Source organism: Rhopalosiphum maidis, chromosome 3 (genome assembly GCF_003676215.2).
Source record: "Rhopalosiphum maidis isolate BTI-1 chromosome 3, ASM367621v3, whole genome shotgun sequence".
Lineage (NCBI taxonomy): Eukaryota > Metazoa > Arthropoda > Insecta > Hemiptera > Aphididae > Rhopalosiphum > Rhopalosiphum maidis.
Window position 1 is genome coordinate 24,386,057 of NC_040879.1, and position 21,593 is coordinate 24,407,649.

At 23.4% G+C, this 21,593-nt stretch overlaps 2 protein-coding genes across 4 annotated transcripts; one reads left to right on the forward strand and one right to left on the reverse strand.

Annotated features, from left to right (window-relative positions):
* Nucleotides 1-595: 595 nt before the first annotated feature.
* Nucleotides 596-10,624, reverse strand: LOC113556263 (protein Hook homolog 3). Of its 2 annotated transcripts, none has more exons than XM_026961109.1 (17): nucleotides 10,575-10,624; nucleotides 10,329-10,406; nucleotides 9,923-10,008; nucleotides 9,677-9,749; nucleotides 9,291-9,393; nucleotides 8,439-8,519; nucleotides 8,145-8,374; nucleotides 7,848-8,001; nucleotides 6,652-6,929; nucleotides 6,244-6,408; nucleotides 6,050-6,189; nucleotides 5,837-5,977; nucleotides 5,521-5,687; nucleotides 5,184-5,389; nucleotides 4,977-5,048; nucleotides 4,347-4,451; nucleotides 596-2,856 (listed from the first exon to the last, which is right to left on the reverse strand). In XM_026961109.1, the coding sequence occupies exons 2-17, from the start codon at nucleotides 10,386-10,388 to the stop codon at nucleotides 2,821-2,823; spliced, it is 2,097 nt and encodes a 698-aa protein (XP_026816910.1). In that variant the 5' UTR covers nucleotides 10,389-10,406; nucleotides 10,575-10,624; the 3' UTR covers nucleotides 596-2,820. The 2 variants fall into 2 exon arrangements, with proteins under 2 accessions (XP_026816910.1, XP_026816911.1); XM_026961110.1 differs by lacking the exon at nucleotides 10,575-10,624 and adding an exon at nucleotides 10,505-10,554.
* A 4,999-nt stretch (nucleotides 10,625-15,623) lies between these two features.
* Nucleotides 15,624-21,140, forward strand: LOC113557357. 2 transcript variants are annotated; one of them, XM_026962827.1, is made up of 4 exons: nucleotides 15,624-15,911; nucleotides 18,446-18,535; nucleotides 18,724-18,897; nucleotides 20,416-21,140. In XM_026962827.1, the coding sequence occupies exons 2-4, from the start codon at nucleotides 18,484-18,486 to the stop codon at nucleotides 20,658-20,660; spliced, it is 471 nt and encodes a 156-aa protein (XP_026818628.1). In that variant the 5' UTR covers nucleotides 15,624-15,911; nucleotides 18,446-18,483; the 3' UTR covers nucleotides 20,661-21,140. The 2 variants fall into 2 exon arrangements, with proteins under 2 accessions (XP_026818628.1, XP_026818629.1); XM_026962828.1 differs by lacking the exon at nucleotides 15,624-15,911 and adding an exon at nucleotides 16,029-16,324.
* The last annotated feature ends 453 nt before the right edge of the window (nucleotides 21,141-21,593 follow it).

Here is a 21,593-nt window from a genome sequence, read left to right on the forward strand (position 1 = left end):
ATATATTATTTATGTATAACCGTGTTTAACTAATATCACGATGTTTAATTTTCCCACGTAGTCATGTCTCAATAAGAACTATAAATAGTGATAAATTAAAATAAATAAAATACAAATCATCAATTTATTAGGTATAATATGAACATATTATTATTATTTACAAATACACACTGTATAGTAGTGTATATACAGTATACACTATACTACACACAAAGACTACGGCTCGGAAAAATACTTTCAATTAAACAATAATATAACTACGCAGCAAACAAAATAATAAAAATATGTTGATCGGCCAAACAAATGTGTACGGCGTACCAACCAAAGTGACAGGCGTACAACGAGTTATCGGCTCATCCATTATTTTTTTTATTGATAATCAGTCAATTAATAAATTGTTTTTTAATAACGTCAATAGCTACAATTATAGCTAGTAAAATAATAAATATGTAATTGGTAGGTAGTTTATAACTATCAGGAAATCGCACTGCGTACGAAAACATCAAAAACAAAATGTATTTAAATACCATTATATTATTCTTATTATTATATTTCGTACAATTATTATTATGATGTGTTACAATGATATAATATGATATAACTGAATTAACAATTTCAGCTATTTCGACACAAATGGCAATAATGGCAAATATAAAATGTATTACATTAAAAAAATAAATTTCAATATTGACATGTACAATATAAATAAAATGTATGTATCTAATTACAATAAAACGAGTAATTGCGTTCTATAAAGATCAAATGATAAACTAAAAAAAAAAATTACCCTGAATCAATACATAATTGCGGTATATCGGTATCAAACATCACAATAATTATTTTTAACAATATTTAGGTAAACTAATTCTATAATATGATAATATTGTCTACGAGTAATACTTAAGTTTAATGGTTCGCATTTTCACAAAGGACACGGACACACAGTGATTAACATAACAATTGATTTTAGCTAAGATCTATGGACGGTGTACACACAAATTCATAATTATTATAAATATATATATTAATATTAATAACTGATGAGTGGTAGACAATGAATAAACTCAATAATAAATAACTTTTTTAAAATAAATTTTAACTATAAGTATTGTTTATCTATTATTAAATATAACAAAAGAAGTTCTTTCAAAGAAGGTTAACAATTTTTTTAAACGATGATTACATTTTACTGTTAAGTACATTTTTTTCTGAACAATAATAATGAAATATAAACAGCGATATCATAATTAAATACGAGATACGATTTTCACCGTATTTTCACACGATGGTTTATTAATAATCAAGTTAATTATGTTAACTTTGTGGTATACATTTTTTTATAAAATATTAATTTTTTTTAGAGAACACAATGAGTGCTAAACAAAAACAATTGAAGTTCTTGTTTAAATTAAACGCGCTATTGTACACAATAAAAGTTGCACATAAGTGCATATTAGGTAGGAAAATACTTAATTATAATATCTAATAACTATTAGATATTAGTACCTAAGACTTTATATTATACTAAATGTATAAAAAAAATGGTATTAAATTATATCTATTTTTCAAAATAGCTCTTTAACTGTTTAAATAAACTTACAATTATAATTTTTTAACACCTGCGTATCTTATGATAATATACACTTTTTTTTATACAATTGATTAAAAGTAACTTGAGAGATCTTAAGACTAGGTGGCAAAAAACAATTACTGAAGTGGCAAGTCCGGTAGATTGATTTATACAATGTTTACTACTAAACATCAAGAAATAACTTTTTCAGAGGCTATTACAAAGAACATTAATGTGAGACAGGGCAATAGGTATGAATATTTAGTATTTGATTAAAATATTTTAGAAATGATGAATATACAAATTTATTTTTGTTTGAAAAATCTCTATTCACACTGATTATTGTACACATTAATATACTAAAATACTATAAAGTGTTACATTGAGCATTTGAAATTTATCTTACTATATAGATATGACCAACTTAAATAATTCAATAAGAATGAATTATATAAAAAGTAAATATCATAGGTATATAATAAGTTAAGTCGATAGTTTGAAATCCTTTAGTCAAAGCCTATGGTTTTAATTTTTATATTTACAAGATATTATTACCTAATTTATTATTGTCTAATATATTTATATATATATATTATACTAAATTGTATATTTTATCAAAGCACCAAATTTTTGAACAAATTATTTAGATAATATACAAGAGTGTATATATAATATATTCTGAAGACTGGACTTTCTATACCTTCTCATAGTTACTTATTAGTTGGAGTAGGAACAATGGTTTTAAGAATAAAATACTTCGGCCTAGCACTTTTTAAATTTAATAGGATACTAGAGTAAAGGAAGTATTGTATCCAAGATCTACTTGGAAGTATTAATGGTTTCCTTATGTCTAAAAATAATTAATTACCTATTTTAAATTAAAATGGTTTAGTGGAGACAAATGAGTTATCAAAATTATTTTATGTTATCAATGTTATTGTCAAAAGCTCGAGATTAAGGTTAAATTTAAAGTAGAATTTACTTAATGTTGTGCATTTTAAATAAGTGGGTTTTCTAATAATTGTCACCACTAATAAATAAAAAAAAGTGCATACAAGCGTCTGATGTGTCACTGCCACAGTTATTTAAATATTAGAAATAGTTTTCTAAGCCACTCAATTTATACGAAAATGATAATTTGGTATTTAAACTGGTATGTATACTACTTACTTACAGTTTGCTTGTTAATTGTTTATTGTTTTTTCTTGAATACTTAGAATACTTGATGAATGAACTCTCTTAATACTATTTTATGGAGATTTAAACTTTCTGTGATTTTGTACCACCTAAAAACATGGGTGAAAAAAAATTCATTAATACATATTATTGTAGATTAACTATTAGATAATTATTAAGTAAAACTTCATTTAAAAGACAGTAGAACAGGTAGGAATTGGCTCCATAAAATTTTAATAGCAAGTTATTGATGACTTGATTGTTATCAGGATTTATATATTCTTTGAATAAATATTTAAATGTTTTTGTAAGAATTAAAATGTTGTTTTGTTAAATAAATTAATTGAGTGTATACTGTATAGACATGGTTAAAAACAGCGTGATCCCTTTTAAAGGTAACACTAAATTATTTTGTCCAGTGACATCGGATTGATATGCGGTTTTCGGGAGAAGATAGAGAATGCCTAAATACACATTTTTCGATAGTTTTAAAATTGTTAACTCTTTTTTTGTGCACATGCGCAACACAAATTCCTTTTTTTTTTAAAATAGCAACACATACTTTTAACAATAAATTAATTAATATAATAATATAATAATTTTAAGTATTTTTTTTTTTGTATTGTTCAAAATTAAATTTAAATTATTTAATAATGTCTGAAAACCTACAAATACAAATAAAATACTTAAAATTGCATGAAAATTCATAAAATTCTAGGATGATTGTAGAAAAATTCAATAATTTTAATCAAAACTTAAACTCGTTGTCATTTAGTCACTTTTGGTTTTAGAGTTATGGTAAAAAGGACCAAATTGACATAAAAATGTCTGTCTATCCAAATCTGTTGTTAAAAGTAAGTGTTGTTATTTAAAAAAATGCAAGTTGTGTTGTGCATGCGCACAATAAAAAAGTTAAAAAATTGAAAACTATCGAAAAATGTGTATTTAGGAATTCCCTATCTCCTCATGAAATCCGCATATCAATCCGATGTCATTAGACAGAATAATTTAATGTTATCTTTAAAAGGGATCACACTGTATACTACAGGTGTAATTATTATTATTAACATTAATATTAATATTTTGAACAGAGTTTAGTATTTCAAGTACAAAAAATAATCAAAATAAGTATTTAAAAATATTGAAAAAAGCTAAAATTATATTATGTAAACTCAAAAGTTGTAATCGCTATTATCAAAAACTTTCATTTATTAACATAATAAAAATAATATATGTATGTATATTAAATTATAGTAGCATGGCATACATTTCCATAGCATTCAGCTAGATTTATGTCAAACAAAATATATAAGCAAATACATTTACTATACATTAATTTTACTTAAATTATTACAGCCCAAAATGACAGAGTGAGCATAGACTCTTACGGATAATACGTAATTTTTTTGGTTTCAAGGTTATTTCTTGATATTATACTAGGTGTACTTTGTATTTATTTGCTATTAAAAGTATAATTTTGCTATTTATGGAAAATATTTAAATCAAATAGTTTATACAAGGAGATGGTTTTTGATTTTGGAGGATTATGGTTTTTACAAAATTATAACTGAACTCAGTTAAACTTATAAAGTAACTCAACTGTTTTATTTGTTTGCTGTCTGTGTTTTGTTAGGAATGTTTGAGATTGTAACAGTCCTTGATTCATTACTCTCTGGTCAACAGATTCTTGCATCTTAGTTTGTGCCTAAATATTATAAATCATACATACAAAATTAATAGTAAATTTTAATAATTAAAAAATAGCAATCATCATTTTGAAATATTAAACCATGTTTAATATTTTTTATGTTAGTGGCAGCTCATGAAAGATTAACATGACTATAATGACATCCAATAAAATATAAGTACCTATTTGATTCTTGCACAAAAAATAATAAATTATAATATGTACTAATATCTACAAAAAACCTATATTTTTACTGTGATGTGATACATGACAACATGACATAAATTATGTGGTTAGCCGTAAGGTATTTTTCTATAAATAATTAAATTAACCAATTTACTGTATAAATGAATATATTAAAAAATTTTATAGTGAAAAATGGAGAAAAAATTAAAATGCTTTTCTTGATATTACTATTACTTTTTGAAATTCTAAAGCTTTGTTTTTATTAAAAGATGATAGATAAAAAAAAATACATATAAAATACAGAGTACAACTGCACCATTGTGCACTAGTTACATAATAATATATTATACAACTTACTAATTTGTAAAATGCAGTGGATATTAATTTTTCTTCAATCTCTTGTGATGCTTTGTCATTTTCTTGTTCTTTCTGAAATAACAATACGAAATGATACATGTTTAATGGTTTAATGTATATTAAAGAACAAAACAATTCAATAACCAAATAATTTTAAAACAGATATTTTCTATGCATACATCTACAGTAATTGAATAGTTACAGTACCTTTAAGTCGCTTATTTCTTTATTGGCTTTTATTAACCTATTTTCTAATACACTTATGTCAACATCAGATAATGATACATTTTTGGAGTCCATAGATTTAACAACTGATTTAGCTTTTTCTATGAATTTTTTATGTTTCTCTTCCCATTCTTGTATTTCTATATCTTTTTGATGAAGAGAAACTTGCAAAATATTTATGAATTGATCTGAAAAAAAAATATATTTTTATATTTATATGTGAATTTAGATAAATGAAGTAAACATTAATTTGTATACAATAATGTCGACTTTACTAATGAGTAATCTGTGTTCAATAACTCAGCTTTCATTCACCCACCTTTATCTGATATTGTCGTATTTTTTTCTTCAATATCTAATGATCTTGTATCTTTTTCACATTGTAGTTGACTTTGTAGTTCTTTAATTTTTGAATTCCATTCATTGTTATTTTCTGTTTGTTCTTTTAACTCAGATTCTAATTCCAATATCTTTTGATTAGCTTTTCTGAAATTCAATTGTTTTTTTAGTATTAACATAGCAAGTTATTGAAAATATAAATAAATGTAATTAAATTAAATGACTTAATTTAGATTTAATAAACTTGAAAAACAAATTTTTTAATTTTTTTTAGTATAATAAATATAAAATTGTACCTATTATCCAAACGCAGTTCATTATACTGTTGTCTTGTATTATCCAAAATACTTTGGAGTACCGATATTTTATCTTCTTCTGGTTCTTTTTGATTCATTTTTAGCATTGTGTTCTCGTGTTGAAGCCTTACTAATTTCTGTCTGTATATTTATGAAAATAAATAAAATAAAATAGAATGTTGATAGAATGTTTATTTTATCATGTTAACAAACTTGAGGTCCATTGCCGATTCCATATCATCGCTAGCAGTTGTTTGAGAATGTTCAAGCGTACTGGTCTTTTTCATTTGTGTTTGACAACATTTTAATTCTTCATTTGCTTCTTTTAACGAATCCCTCTCAATAACTAATCTCTAAAAAATTTAAGATTAATAAAAATTAAAACAGAAAAATATATCATAGATTACATCTTTTTCTTTCTGTAAGGTGTTCAGGTTTTCCAGTAACTTTTTTGATTCAAATTCCAATTTATCAATTTTGTTTGTCTCATCATTTAATGTATGGTGTAGTTCAGTAACTTGTTTTTTATATATTTCTAATTGTGATTTCCACACAGAAGATTTCTTAATTTCCTAAATACATAAATATTAATACACTTATTTTATAAATTAATTTAAGCATAAATATTAAACTATTATAATACTTTAAAAGTGAATAAAATATTAACTTTTGTTACCCAAAATAAAGTTATAAGAAATTGAAAACCAGTTGAACTATCAAGAATTTTGAACAAACAACAGCCAAAAAGTAAAACTATAGCTACTTGAGATACTAGTGTCCATTATATATACATAAATATGTAAAAAAATCTTTACCTGTTCTAATTCCATATTTTGTTGAATATAAGCTATATTTTTTGTTTCCAATATTTTCACTTGTCTTTTTAAGTCACCTAATTCTTCTAGTTTTTTTTTATAGGACTGTATGGTTGATTCATACTTTTCAACTCTATCAGCTGTATCTCGAAGAATATCTAATTCATCTTTAAGAAGTCTCGCCTCTCCAGCAGTTTCTTGTAATAAATCAAATTTAACTTTTAAATCGGCCATTTCTCTTTCTTGTGTCTTAAGTTTTATTCGATAATCATCTCTAGCTAAAATATGTAATCTATTATTAGTATTCTATAACAATGGTCTTCAACGTTGTTTTACTGTAAACTGAATTTATTTTGACATTGTTGGGGAGGGATAAAGATGTAATGAGATTGAAAAAAGTGAAAAATCTTTTTATTATATTATTTCATCCATAATTATATATTAAAAAATAATTTTACTAATTTCGGTACGACTGATGAGTTTGATGTATTTATAGCTAGGATTTTTGAGCTTAACCAGTTGTTGGTATTGCTGAGTAATATTTCAAGGTATTGAGTGAATGTCACAATTATCTGATTATTTATTCATTATTATTTATTATATAATAAAGATAGAACATTGAAACCAACGCTAAATTACTTATAATTTTTTCATTTTATAAAAATGGTTTTTTTAATTGTTTTATGTCATAAATATTTCAAACACTAATAATTAAAAACTGCATTATTATAAGAATTTATTTCATAAAACAAATTTCTAATAGTATTTTCTTTAAAAATTAATTTTTTCTGCATTTCATTATTATTTATATACATAATAACTCTATAAATAAATTAAGTTTATTATACAACATTATTATTGATAATATTAAGTGAGTGCAATGTTAACTTCATGAATACTAATGATATTGCATGTATTATATTTTCAAAACTTTATTTAGTGATATGTCAATTGAAAGTATAAAATAGCATTAGACGATTCAAATAATATTTAAACAAGTGGTTATCAAGATAGACGTGTAAAAATCAAAATATGAATTAGCTTGGCAGGTCGGTTCGAAAAGTTTGACGCATCAGAACCGGTCTGCAAATTATAAGTCTGAGACTTTTTTTTTTATAATAAATAATAATACTTAATTTAAATGTTTGTAATATTTATACATTATGTGTTATAACTAATTAATAAATAAAACTTACATGTTTCAGCTTTGTACAATTCTTCTTTTAGTTCTTCAATCTGTCTTCTCTGACCACTACCCTTCAAGGGATCTTCAACACTTTCTAAAAGTCGTTCTTCTAAATGTCTTTTTTCATCTAAAATGTATGTTTTTTCTTCTTGTAATAAACTTATCTGAAAAGAGTTAAATAATTTTATTTAGTTAAATTTTTAACATACTTTTATTATTGTTATAACTTATAGTATTAATAAAGTTTAAAAATGTATGTATAATATATTATATTTAATTATGCATAAAAAAAATGTATTCTTATTACTTGAGAATCGAGTTCAAGACAGCGTTGAGTCATTTGATCTCTAGCTTTTGTTACAGATTGAAGTTCATCAATAAGTTGTTGAATTTGTTCTTGGTGATCATCAGTATCAACTCCAAGGCTAGTAGTAATAATACTTTGAGGATGTCCTTGTATCCTTTCTAGATCTTGTATAGACTGCATTATTACAGTTTGGGAGTTTTCATCCATTGATCTGATATTTGTAATGTAATCTATTATAATAAAAACATTTAAATTAATTATTTCTAAAACAAAATTATGTTATTTTCTTTTTACCTTGAGCATTTCGACAGTTAACAGCACATCCCAATATAAGTTGCAATAATCGAGCTAATTCCATTGTATCATCTTGGTCTCCTAATAAAAAATATTTTATTTAAAAGTATAAAGATTTAGGTAAATAAAGTCATCTTATTTCAAAAAGTTTATTTTATATATAGCTTTCTTTTAAATTCTGAGTACAGCAATGAATAAATTGATTTTACAATGATGTGTTTTTTCTTTCATAAACTAATTTTGGATCAGTAAAAATGCTTCAATATATTTTAATTCCAATATCTTTTTTGGTAGGAAAGTGAATCACTTGGGAGTTTAAAAATAAAAATTTCCTATACTTTTCTTGATTATTGAGGATATCAAAAAAAAAAAATAATGAAAAACTGTAATTTCTTGGCAAAACCAATTTTGACAGTCGATCATCTCAATTTGTTAATATTCAAAAATGAATATTGATAAATACTTGATATTATATTAATTTTATATCTTAAATTAAACATATAAGTAATTTAGTATAATATACGTACATAATATGAAATATATTTATATATATATATATATATATATATATTAATAAGATTTAATAAATAAATTTAATTCATAAAATGTGTATACAAAATTTATTTGACATAAATTAATAATATTTTAAAAAAAGTAATGAACATTGAAATACTTGTAAAAGGCTAATAAAGACCTAATAAACCTAATCAATCTCTAAATTAAGACATTTCACTTTTTTTTTAAATGTTTTTACATTACCCTTTATATTGTTCATTGAATAAATATATGTTGTTAATTAGAATAATGTTCATACTCTCTATAAGTTAAATACTTAAAAACTTAGAAAATTACCTATTTTTATAACATCAGGTTTTACAAAGTTTCCCATATGTTGTGTGTCACAATCTTGATAAAAATCTTGAATTTTTTCAACAATCTTTTTTAGATTACTAACCTGAAATAAAAATATTATATAATTTATGATGTTCTTTTTTTAATCATTAAGGTTTAAGTTTAATACGTTAACAAAAGTAGTTTTATATTTTAAAATAATTTTAATTGTGTTAAATGATAAGTTTACACCACTTTATAGATATATGGCAAACATAAGAAAGTATAACTCTTAAAATACAGAAAAGGTTTGTGAATATATATACAATACTCTTGATTGCAGTATTGCCAGTATTAATATGTATAAACTATTACTTTTACTTGAGATTCATGGCACAAATAATTACCTTTAGTCTCCAATTATTTCCAACATCTTTTTTTATTTTTGAAAACCAATTGTCATCAAAACATTCTGGAGCACTAGAAATAAAATATGTCAGCTTCACTTACTTAAATAGGAAAGTATAAAAAAATTTTATTTTTCTACAGTTTAATTATAATAAATTAGTAGGTAGTTACTAATTAATAAATATGTATTAAATTTTAATACAAAATAATTATAAATATTTTGGTTTAATTTAGCAAATACTTACATTTGATTCAATGCTTCAGCAAGTGCTACACCATCAGTAATATCATATAAAGTTCGATGTGGAGTTTTGAGATGTAATGTTTGCAACTAAAATGTATAAAATATAAACACACACATGACAAATCATTAAACTGAGTAATAATAATCATAAATTAAATATAGAATAATTAAAATATCTTTAATAATTAGTGTATTATTTATTTTGTGTTTTAATAGTTTAGAAATTTTAAATATTTAAAAATAATATATTGTTGTAATAGATGCTTATCGAACTCGTGCTTTTGAATTCATACATTTAAACTATATTATCTAAAATATATAATTTTTTTTTGTAATTGAATATGTACACAATTAGGTAAGTAATCTTTAGAGACAAAACAATATTAATAATGTAAAATAAAACAAACCCATTTCAGTAGAACATTGCAAAGATCTTTATTCTCGATTCTTGTAGTTTGGAATTCCATTGTTGTATTGATTTATAACTAATATAAAATGAACAGTTCAAATGTAATTAGTTTATAAACTTAATAGAAAAACAAGTATAAACAGTTTACATTTGATATATTACATTAATGCTTACTGTATTAAAAAATCTAAGAATTCAAATTTAACTAAACAAAAATAATCTAATTAAAGTAGGTAACACATACCATAAAATATTGTTTTTAATGATACAAAATATCATAAAACTAATTAATAGCAAAAAAAAGGTTAAAAGAGTTCTATAATTTGATTAATTACTATTTAGTATTACTGTATTTTAGTTTATTCAAATGTTTTATCCATAAAATAATAAACATGATTAGGTACACAATGTCACAATCATTTTATATCAAAAATCAAAATCATTTCTTATCAGTGTATATCACAACAAGTGATAAAAAATGTAATAATGTTAAATTATTATTTTCTGTGATATTTATTATTTACGATGTTAGGTTTTGTATATTATAACATACATTACGAATTTGTAGATTTTACACACATAATAAGTAGATATTAGACTTCAATTTAATTGATAGCATCAAATTAACATTTTTATTTAATTTGTGCAATAAGTTAGGTATTACTAGTTAACCAATAATTAGTTTAACTTATACAAATATTTAGGTACTAAACAATATTTTAAAAAAAATGAATACATTGCAACATACAAATGTTAAAAAGATTTTCAGTAGTAATTGTAGACAAAGAATACCAATATATCAAACATTTGTGTGACTGCGTAACTATTTGAATTTAAAAAAATTAAACAATATTTTGACCATTCTAAAAATAAAATCCATCACTCGCATAATTGAGTACAAAAACAAATCAATACATAACTTATAGACTTTTTGATAATATAAAAAAAAAAATACTAAAAATGTCCGACCGTGTTGTTTCAAAGGATATTTTATATTAGGTACATTTAATATTGCCAACAATATTTTTTTTCGTTTAAGTATTAATACAATTTGTTGAACTCATTTTTTCTAAGTTAAATCCCGACGTACCGAGAAATAGTATATGAATAAATTAATGGGAAATAGTGTTAAATAATAAAAAAAAAAAACAAAAACTGAGGAAAAATCGTTATTATGTAAGTAGTCAATATTTGAACGATTGTTCATTAAATATAATATATACTAACCTTTTTTAAATTTCAGTAAAAAAATACTCACGAGAAACATTTTATTACTTTATTATCTCGGAATCTATGTTTATTAAAATATTAACTAAATATTATTCCTAACTGTGATCGTAGATTCGTAGTTCTGGACAGCGCAATCTTATATTGTTCTTGTAGATTGGATAATGACTAATGATTTATAAGGCTCAAATTTTGTAACAAATGTTTTTTTTTGGTGGAATAAAAAGATAATATTCTTCTTATATATAAATTAGTTTTTTGCATCTGATTAAAATTAAGTGAACTTTATCTTTCTTTTATCACCTAAACGTGCTGTTTTGATAAATCTTGAATAATAATGTCTTAAATTTGTTTTTATTATATCATATAAGTTAGACTATCTATATATACTATATAGACTATACTATTATATCTAGCCTAAAGTAGCTTACAATTTTATATTTTATGTTCAAAATTATTTCGTCATTTATTGCCTTTTTGAGGTATAAGTAGGTATTATAATTTATAAATGTTATAAGTACAATATTCCTCATAATTTAAATGAATTATATTCAAAAATAGTTACCATACATTTTGTATGAGCGATTTAAGTTTTAATTTTGACGACTATTAATTTTATATTCACTATAAAAAAAAACGTAAAATAAATAATAATGATTAATCCTCAAACGATTTTTGTTATTTTCTTATCATTAAAATAACATTGAACATGAAACATTTCATTAATATCATTTGACATATAATATCATATTGAATGATTTTTCCTAATATTTGTATAATAAATTTTCAAGCAATTTTTTTATATCTCTATTACACATTTTAAAATTAAAAAAACTTAATTTATTACACGTTTTTTATTTATATTAATTATTACCTATTTAATACAAAATCGCATATAGGTAGTTCTTGTACAAGTGCGTTGAATTTAGACGAAATTTGATACTAAACAAAAATTAACAGTTTTAATTATTTTATTGTAATCCAAAAAGTATTATTCGTTGAAACTTGATACTTTTCGTTACTTCTTAAATTATTATTTACAATACACAATGAATTTTTAAAAATACAATGTATTTATTGTATTTATAATAATTTTATCTATTTATATCATGAACATATTTATATTGATTTATTATAGCCTATAGGTATAAGTTAATAACAGCTTGTAATATTACATGATATAATATTGTAATAATTTGCATTTTTTGACATAATTAGTGCATTTTGTTTATGTTTTTAAGATATTTTTATAAAGGAATGGATAAAATTAAGCAGCACCTATATATACCTAATTATACAATACTATTATAAAACACAAGGTAAAAGTATAACGAATTTATCAATCTAAATTGTATATTAATTTTTTGAATAAAAAGAAGATAGGATACCTAGAATATGATGAAAATGATATGAATAATTAATACCTAAGAATACAAATGTATATAATTAAACAAATCAATAATTATATTAAAAATAATGTTAAAAGCATTTTTATTTTTTGGCATTTTTAAAAAAAATCTGTTATGAGTGCATTAAATTGTATTTTTTATTGTTTTTTAGAGCATTTAAATTCGTTCCTTAGTTATATGCTATAAAGCAGAGTAATTTTCCCGATTAAATCAATTACTGTAACAATTGACATTTTTGTTAATTTATACAGCAATTATATAACATTTTTTTTTATCCAAGTTAAAAAGCTTAAAAATTGAATACAAGATTCTTCATACATTTCAGTTCTTACAGGAATTTAAATACATAAAAAATGTATAGCCATACCTACTTTTTTATAAGCTTTTAAAGTTAAACTTAATGACAATTTTAGTTTTAATATCTGGGATTAATAATTTGGTATAAGATTTATTAAAAGTTGTTGTTAAAGAAATTATGAAATTATTGAAATACTTCGGTATATTTATATAATATATAACCTAATAACAATACTATGAGTATATATTGTATAATCTTGTGATAATTGATGCAATGTTTTTGGAAAAAATATAGTGAAATTATTAAACTCACTACAATTATTATTAATGTCGCTTTAATATAATATCATATTGTATTTACTAATAGAATAAATAGAAATATTAATAATACAATTAATAAATTATAAAATATGTTTAAAAAAGGATGCTAAAAAACAGTCTCTTCTCAAAATCTTTTTCATATGCAATGATTAAAATGTAATACATTCATCAGTACTGCAGTGACCTGTTCAATGACGAGGAAAATTAGAAAGTTAAAACTTAATATACGTAAATGTAATTTCTACTATTTTATTCCGTTATTCCTATATTCACAAAATTGGATTGGCTGGTTAATTCGTATTTTTTTTGTTCTAAAAAAATTAAGTCATTGTATTCGAATTTCAAATTCCAATAAATCAGATTAACAATTTATTATAAAAATTAACTTTAACTGGAAAAATAATAAGATACATTGTGTGAAAAGTAAATTAATATAATTCATTGATTGAATGTACGTTTAAAACGTAGAGAAGTCACTCTGTTGTAGTAAGCTTCGAGTATAATAAATGAGTGTACACCATTGAGTAGGTCGTTGTAATTGCAATGTGTTAAATTTGATTTCAATTTTTATAATTCATAGCATACAAACAACGATTAGGAGTGAAAAATGTAAATTCTCTAGTGTCATTCATTTTTTGATTTATAATAAAAATAAATTTCGATTTTGTCAAATACTGATTTTTCGTTTTACGTAATCGTTTTGTTGTTTTTACAATAGTTCGAAAACAATCAGGAAGTTTTTACTTTTGATCACTCTTTAATTAATAAAGTTTAATGCGATCAAATTTTCCACCAGAAACCACCCTCAAAGTTAAATGATGCATTTTTATTGCTACTGAAGCATATTCTGGACAATCAAGAGTAAAAATAAAACACACCATTATATATTTAATTAATAAATTTACTTTTACAACCATTGTGTATATGTTATCACAAAATAGTAAAATACTAATAGATAGGTATATCATATATTTCTATCATTCACAAATTACTTGTACGTTGTACTATACAGGTATGATTCACGATGCATATTTTTGGAACTACAATAATGATTATCATTTTGATTAAGATTTTAGGTTCTGAGCGGTTTTATAATAGTTATAATTTTTTCGTTTAGTCTCCAGACATTTTTTAAGTAGTAAAAATACTTCGACATCATCGAGGATGGTTTTACGGTTGTGACTTTAATATAATTGGTACTTTAGTCAAAAATTGAAAATTCCCAGTACTTTATTAATAATTCAGAAAAATATTAACAAAAAAAAACAGGAAAACAGAAATATTCACGTGACATCCGTTTTTGACCAAATCGATTCCATAACGGAATGACAGTGAACACTTGACATGTTCACTAAACATTTTATTAGAATTCTCTATTCACAGAATAATTTTAAAAATATTATTTGCAAAAATGCAGCGCACTCGTACACTGCAGATGAAGGGCGCGATTAAAATATGTTTAATGCGTAGGTGCCGAAAATGGTTTTTTATTTAAAGAAATCAAATTGTGCACAACACCAGCTGTGAACATCAATCTGAAAGCTCACACTGCGGTCCCTACTATATACATATATTTTATATATAATTGAATAATTCAGTTTGCCACCACACACGTTGGATCGCACGTCGTCCTACCGACTATATGTATGTATAAATGGGTTCACAGACTATAATCTCTCCAATACACAGAATCATATTATATATACGCGTTCACGTCGTAATAAAAGCATTTTTTTCTTTTATTCGCACACACACACACACACACACACACACTGATGCGCTCGCGTAAATAAATAATTAAAAATAATAAAAGCTCTGACCGTTACGTATACATGACATGTATTATATATGTGTATATATATATATTTATATATGTGTGTGTGTGTACGCGTATATAGCGGTTCTCGGTAAACAGTTTAATGGGATATTTTTTTCTTTTTTTTTATACTGTAAACAGAGACAACTGCTCCAGTATCCCATCCCTGGCAACGGTTGCTAGGGCGCCGCCTACGTCATCATCCCTTCGATTATTACGTTCGGCACCCGACTACCCTCTTGGGTGTGTAGATAGTATTACGTTAGCGTAGTAATTTTTATTATTATTTTAAAGAATGTATACTCAAATCATTTACATACACCGATGTTTCACGGCAATTGTTTTGGTGAAGAGAAAATGTTATCGCGTAGTGTACTATCGCGAATAAGCCGACGTCGCGGTTAACATCATCACGACTCCCGGGCAGCGGAACGTCTACACAACGCGAAATCGTACGCCGCAGCAGTGTGGAATATATACTGCAGTTATCTATGTGATTCGATAAACGACTGTGAGTATACGCGCTGCACTATATATGATATCATGTTGGACTTAAATGTATGTCTGTTTGCTCCGTGTTACGTGTCACGAGATTTTTGATCAGTGTACAGTGGGTTTTTGGATTCGCGATATATAATATATTATGCCGTATCATTGCACGTTTTTCATTTTGCGTAAAGAAATTTAAAATATACTTGAATTTGCAACACATTGCGTTCGGTTATTTCGTTTACGTACAACATTTTAAGAAAATATGCTTTGATTGAAAATATTATACTCGTATATTTTCATTGAAAGTTGATTTATTTCATCTACCTAATATAGCCGGTGAATTAACGTCGTGGGAAATTTTAAGTAGCCATTGGGAAAAGAAAACGATTAACATTTCTTTAACAGTCTTCAACGAAATTTACTTCAGTACAAGTAATATTATATATATTTATTATCCTAGACATCAAAGTAAAATAAATGTTTGTCTTTACTCATTCAAATATTCTGATAATAAATAAAAAATCTTTCACATAACGAGTTTTATTTATTTTATCTATACTAAAAGTGTGCGAAATTAGTACATATCTATCTCGTATACATTAACAAATATAACAAGTCTAAATATGCGAAATTAATATGGATATAGCATAAATTGTATTATTATACATATATACTATCATGAATTTTAGCTAGTTTATTATTCATAAGAGTATTTAAATTTTTAGACTCATTGTTCTTGTAATGAGAAATCAAACATTACTATAAATAAAATATATAGATCCAATAAATGGAAAAAACATCATTTTTTCTATTGAAGTGATTTAATTATACGAATGAAATAATTAAAACCGTATTTTTATTTTAAATTCATATTAATTTGAATATTTAATAAAACATTAGTTATTGACAATTAGCTAAAAACCTACTAACTATTTGCTTTGACATTAGGTATCTATACCTACATTTTAAATAGAAATAAATTATTCAAATTCTTTTCACATCTACATATTACGATATTGATTTATCCATTTATTATTATTATTTTTTTGTTGATATATTTTATCAATGTGATATTATTACTATTTTGTTCATGTGTAGGTTTCAGGTAGGATGTAGATATATATTATGTTAATTTAATACAGTATGGTAATGCGATATTCATATAAGTAGTATTTTTGATATGTATTACAAAATATTTAAAAACAAATTAATAAAATCTATTTATTTTATTTTTTTGACAGCTACTCGTATAATGTTATTCGTTAAAATTTGTTTATTAAATATAAATATATTATCAAATAAAGCATTTGAGAGTTGAATATTTAATATTAAAAATTTACGCATTTGCTCAGGTGTATATAATATGTATCCAAAAAATTAAATACACTTTATATTAATATAACAAATTTAGTATCTGTATATATGGTTGATTGAGTTTTCGGTATTTTTAAAATACTGCCTTAGTATAATTTTTACCAATTTTATAGCTACATTAAAAATTAATTAGTACGCTCGAAAACAGTTAAGCAGACTATAGAATATTAATGTAACGTTTAATATTTATTACATTTAAAATATTGGAATGCTATTCCCAAAAGACTAAATTTTGTTTTTTTTAAAAAAACAACCAAGTTAATCAAAAGTTCTGAGCCATATAGGTATATTCTTTGTTTCATATAAATTTATGATTATATTTGTTTAGTGAAACGTGGATATTAAATTGATCGGAGATGGTCACGGTGACGTCAAACTATATTATAATTATAACCCTTGCATTAATTATTAATCCTTTTAGAGTTTTTATAATTTACGCCCATATACATTAAAATTAGAATAAATATTGTAAAATTGAAAATTTAATAATGACAAATAGTTTGTTCTTTTTTTTTATTTTATTTTTTTTTTTATCTTATTTTTTTTTTATCTTCCTATTTCACTTACAATATCATTTAAGTACCGGGAAGTTAAACAACAAACAATTTCTAACAAGTAGTAAATAAATCATTATTAGCGTATCGATGACAGTATTTAATTATTAACTACTTTATTATAATTATATTATAATTGTAATAAAATATTAACATCCGTTAAGTTCGGTAAAAGAGAATATTAATTATCAATACATTTCTATACAATTTAGAAATATGGTTTGATAAATAAAAAATTCATCAAATTGACAACTAAATATTTAATATATTTTTTTTTTTACGAACAGTAAATTCTATTGTAAAATATAATTTTAGTTTTAATCTTCCGAAAATATAATATGATCATACATATTGTAACCATTAAACAATATAGGTAAAATGAATATTTAAATTTTTTATTCAAATACTTTAGTGATTCTAGATATTTTAATACGTGAACTTGATTTTGTAAATAGCATTAAATATTTTAAGTAAAAGTTTTTAAAATTGTTAATTTGTTGCATTTAAATAAGTGAATATATATGTTATATATATATAAATACATACACATACACACACATACACATATACATTAAAAACAAAAATATATATTAAGTATTTAATATAAAATATTATTTTTTTTCAGATTGTGGTATTGTCCTTCAAAGGCAAATTCTTTAAGGAATGATCATATACTTGTTAGATATCTCAATAGTTTTAATGAGTATTTTACAAGGTAAATATGACTATATTATTTACTGTATCGTACAATATAATACTGTATCGTATTATATATTGTGATTTCTCATAAAATTAATTTATATATTTCTGTGATAGAATATCTACTGTCAATGACATAATTATTATGTATTACTCATTATGTCCATTGAGTTTTAATAAATAAATATATTCTTATTGTTTTAGGCACATCGTGTATAAATTGCTTTAAATGTTCATCTTTGAATGGAAGTAATGCAAATTGTGAAGACCCGTTTAACCCTGCAATGTCCACATACATAGAAAAGTGCATGGTCCCAAAAAGAGGTCATGTAGGAATGTTTCCAGCAAATTTTTGTACTAAAATCATTGGAAGAAATGGTAAGTGAAACACAAATCTATTATTAGGTGATATTTGATGTATTAGTCTTAAAATAATACAGTAAAACCAAATATCGTCTTTAAGGTTACATTGGATCAAATTATGTATAAAATATAAATATTTATACTGCAGTATTTTCTATAAATTAATAAATTTTTTATTAATTTATTAAATATTGAAAATATCATAACAATTTTATGTATTTCGATAGGTAATCAATCATTTATATATCTTATATATACAAAAATTTTAATTACTTGGTTGTATATATACAATATGTATATTTTAATCAAATATAAAATAATTTCACGAGAATCAAAACATATTACATTATGTTACAATGATTGTTATATAGAATCATTCTTAAGTACTTATACTTACATAATACTTATCTTGTTTTAATATAAAAAATAAATCAATCATTTATATATATTTATATAAATAAATAAATAAGTAGTATTATATAGTATCGTTTAAATTAAAAAGTAAACAGTAATTTATACCAAAATATTTATTAAGCTATTTTTAATTTTACAAATGAATATATAAATTAATAATTAATTACTTTATTAAAAATTAGCTATTATTTGTTTGATTGTATAGTTAAGGATTGTATGTAAGGTTAAAATTTTTTATAGTTTAGAAATATGAAATTATTTTACAGTAAACACGCACAATATTAAATTTCTATTTATAAATAGCATAACTCCTTATTTTCAATCTGAAGTATGGTCAAAAGTTATGATAGTCAATTGTAAATTTATAACTACAAGTTAGGTTTGAATATCATATTAGGTGTTGTAGTCATTATTATAATCTAAAAAATTATTGTACATTAAATATTATTACCTACATGAACATCTTTAAGATTATTAAATTATTGTTATTATTATAAATAAATATAAAACAATATTATTTCCGACTTTCCGAGTAACAAAAAGATTGTGAATACTATAGTAAACTATAATAAAAGTACTTATATTCTATACATTTATATTATTTATGAAAATAAGTAATTACTGTTTAAATTAAAATCCTAAGTGTGGATTAAGTGTTATTTTCCGCTAAATAACAGCAGGATTTATTAATTTTTCCCAGAGAAAGTTATCAATACACTATCCGTTGAATATTAAAGTACCTAAATACATCACTATTTTTATAAAGGGATCATTAGTACCTACACAATTCTTATGCAAGCTGTTGTTCTTCATTTTTTAATTTCCTTTAAACGTTTATATTGCGATAGATAAAAGCATCTAAATATATAGATTGAAGTATCATTATCTTAATTTTTTTTATGTAATTCGGTTAGTTATTTTTTTTTTAATATTAACGACTTTGGATGAATATTTCAAATATTTTTATTATCTTTATTTTAATATTTGATAATTTAGAAATGTGAAAATTTATCGAATTTCTGGCGTCTTTGCGTCCCAGCAGTCGGTTTTTAATTTTTATAGCCCTCGTGTTACAGTTGGTTAGGTTATTATAAATAATAACTCATAATTATATTGCAGTGTTAACCCACGAAATTATGGTCATCAGACAATGTGCCATGAAAACTATGGACTCTCAGTGCGGTGAATTCAAATACCAAGACCATACCATGAACGGTTGTATCCTCACCTGTGATTTCGACGGGTGTAATTCAGGACAAAATAATAAGCCTAATACTATATTACAAATTACGCTTTCTGCGCTGCTATTATTACTAACATCATACTATATCAACAAAACTATTGAATGTTTTCAAATTACTTAGAATAACTATTTGACAATAACTCAAATATCTAGCTTTTCAATGTATATTTTATAATTGTTAAGTAATTCATCCATTCTTTATTGTTATGATATTATTATTATTATTATTATTATTACATTATATTACATAATATACATACAAGTTAATACCGAAATAGGGACGATAATATCACGTAACCTTATTTTTTTAAATGATTATTATAAATTACAATACAACTATGTGTTCTTAATACCGTTCTTCCCGATTCCCGTCATTATCTATCATCTATATTTACCTATCTACCATAGTTAATATTATTATTATTGAAAATATCGAGTATTAATCTTGTATTTTCTTAGACCTAAAACGAATGACGTGTCAAGTGCCATTATAACATTTGTTTTTATGTTTACAATTGTGTAACATTTGATACCTACAGGTGGCTGGCCTGGTCAGGTATACTTATTTTGGGTTAATAATAATATTACATACAAGCTTCTATATAATTCTATTATTATTACTATTATTATTATTTTTAATTTCAATCCTTATTTTGCTAAATTCATTATACGATTATTATAATACTATGGTTATGCTAATACTTAAGTTAGACATTTAAGTAAATCAACGCTGTGATTATTTTGATCTAAATTGTAAACATTTGATTACCTGGTTATTAGAAGGATAAATTGTTATTGAATCGAGCAAAATTATGATTTTAAATTATTATAGTTTACATTTGTTGATTAGTATTGTAGACGATATTGTGTCCATAATTAAAAGTAGGTGTATATTATATTAATGTACGTAGTATTTAATTGCTATTTAATTGATTTACTTTCATAGTTTATCTTATGAATTCTTTGGACATGTTATATTACAGTTGTTTATAAATTAAAGTTATTTTATTTGTTTACTGTATTTTGCTATTTTTTATTCGTTTAAAAACTAAAT

What these genes read in the sequence shown, in the direction of transcription:
- LOC113556263 (XM_026961109.1), bottom strand. Translation starts at nt 10,388, where the DNA reads ATGGAATTCCAAACTACAAGAATCGAGAATAAAGATCTTTGCAATGTT. An exon ending in ACCTGATGTTATAAAAATAG is followed by an intron (nt 8,520 to 9,290) that starts GTAATTTTCTAA and finishes ATTTTTTATTAG; the next exon opens with GAGACCAAGATGATACAATG. An exon ending in ATTGTACAAAGCTGAAACAT is followed by an intron (nt 6,930 to 7,847) that starts GTAAGTTTTATT and finishes TACATATTTTAG; the next exon opens with CTAGAGATGATTATCGAATA.
- LOC113557357 (XM_026962827.1), top strand. Translation starts at nt 18,484, where the DNA reads ATGATCATATACTTGTTAGATATCTCAATAGTTTTAATGAGTATTTTA. An exon ending in TTTAATGAGTATTTTACAAG is followed by an intron (nt 18,536 to 18,723) that starts GTAAATATGACT and finishes TTATTGTTTTAG; the next exon opens with GCACATCGTGTATAAATTGC. An exon ending in TAAAATCATTGGAAGAAATG is followed by an intron (nt 18,898 to 20,415) that starts GTAAGTGAAACA and finishes ATTATATTGCAG; the next exon opens with TGTTAACCCACGAAATTATG.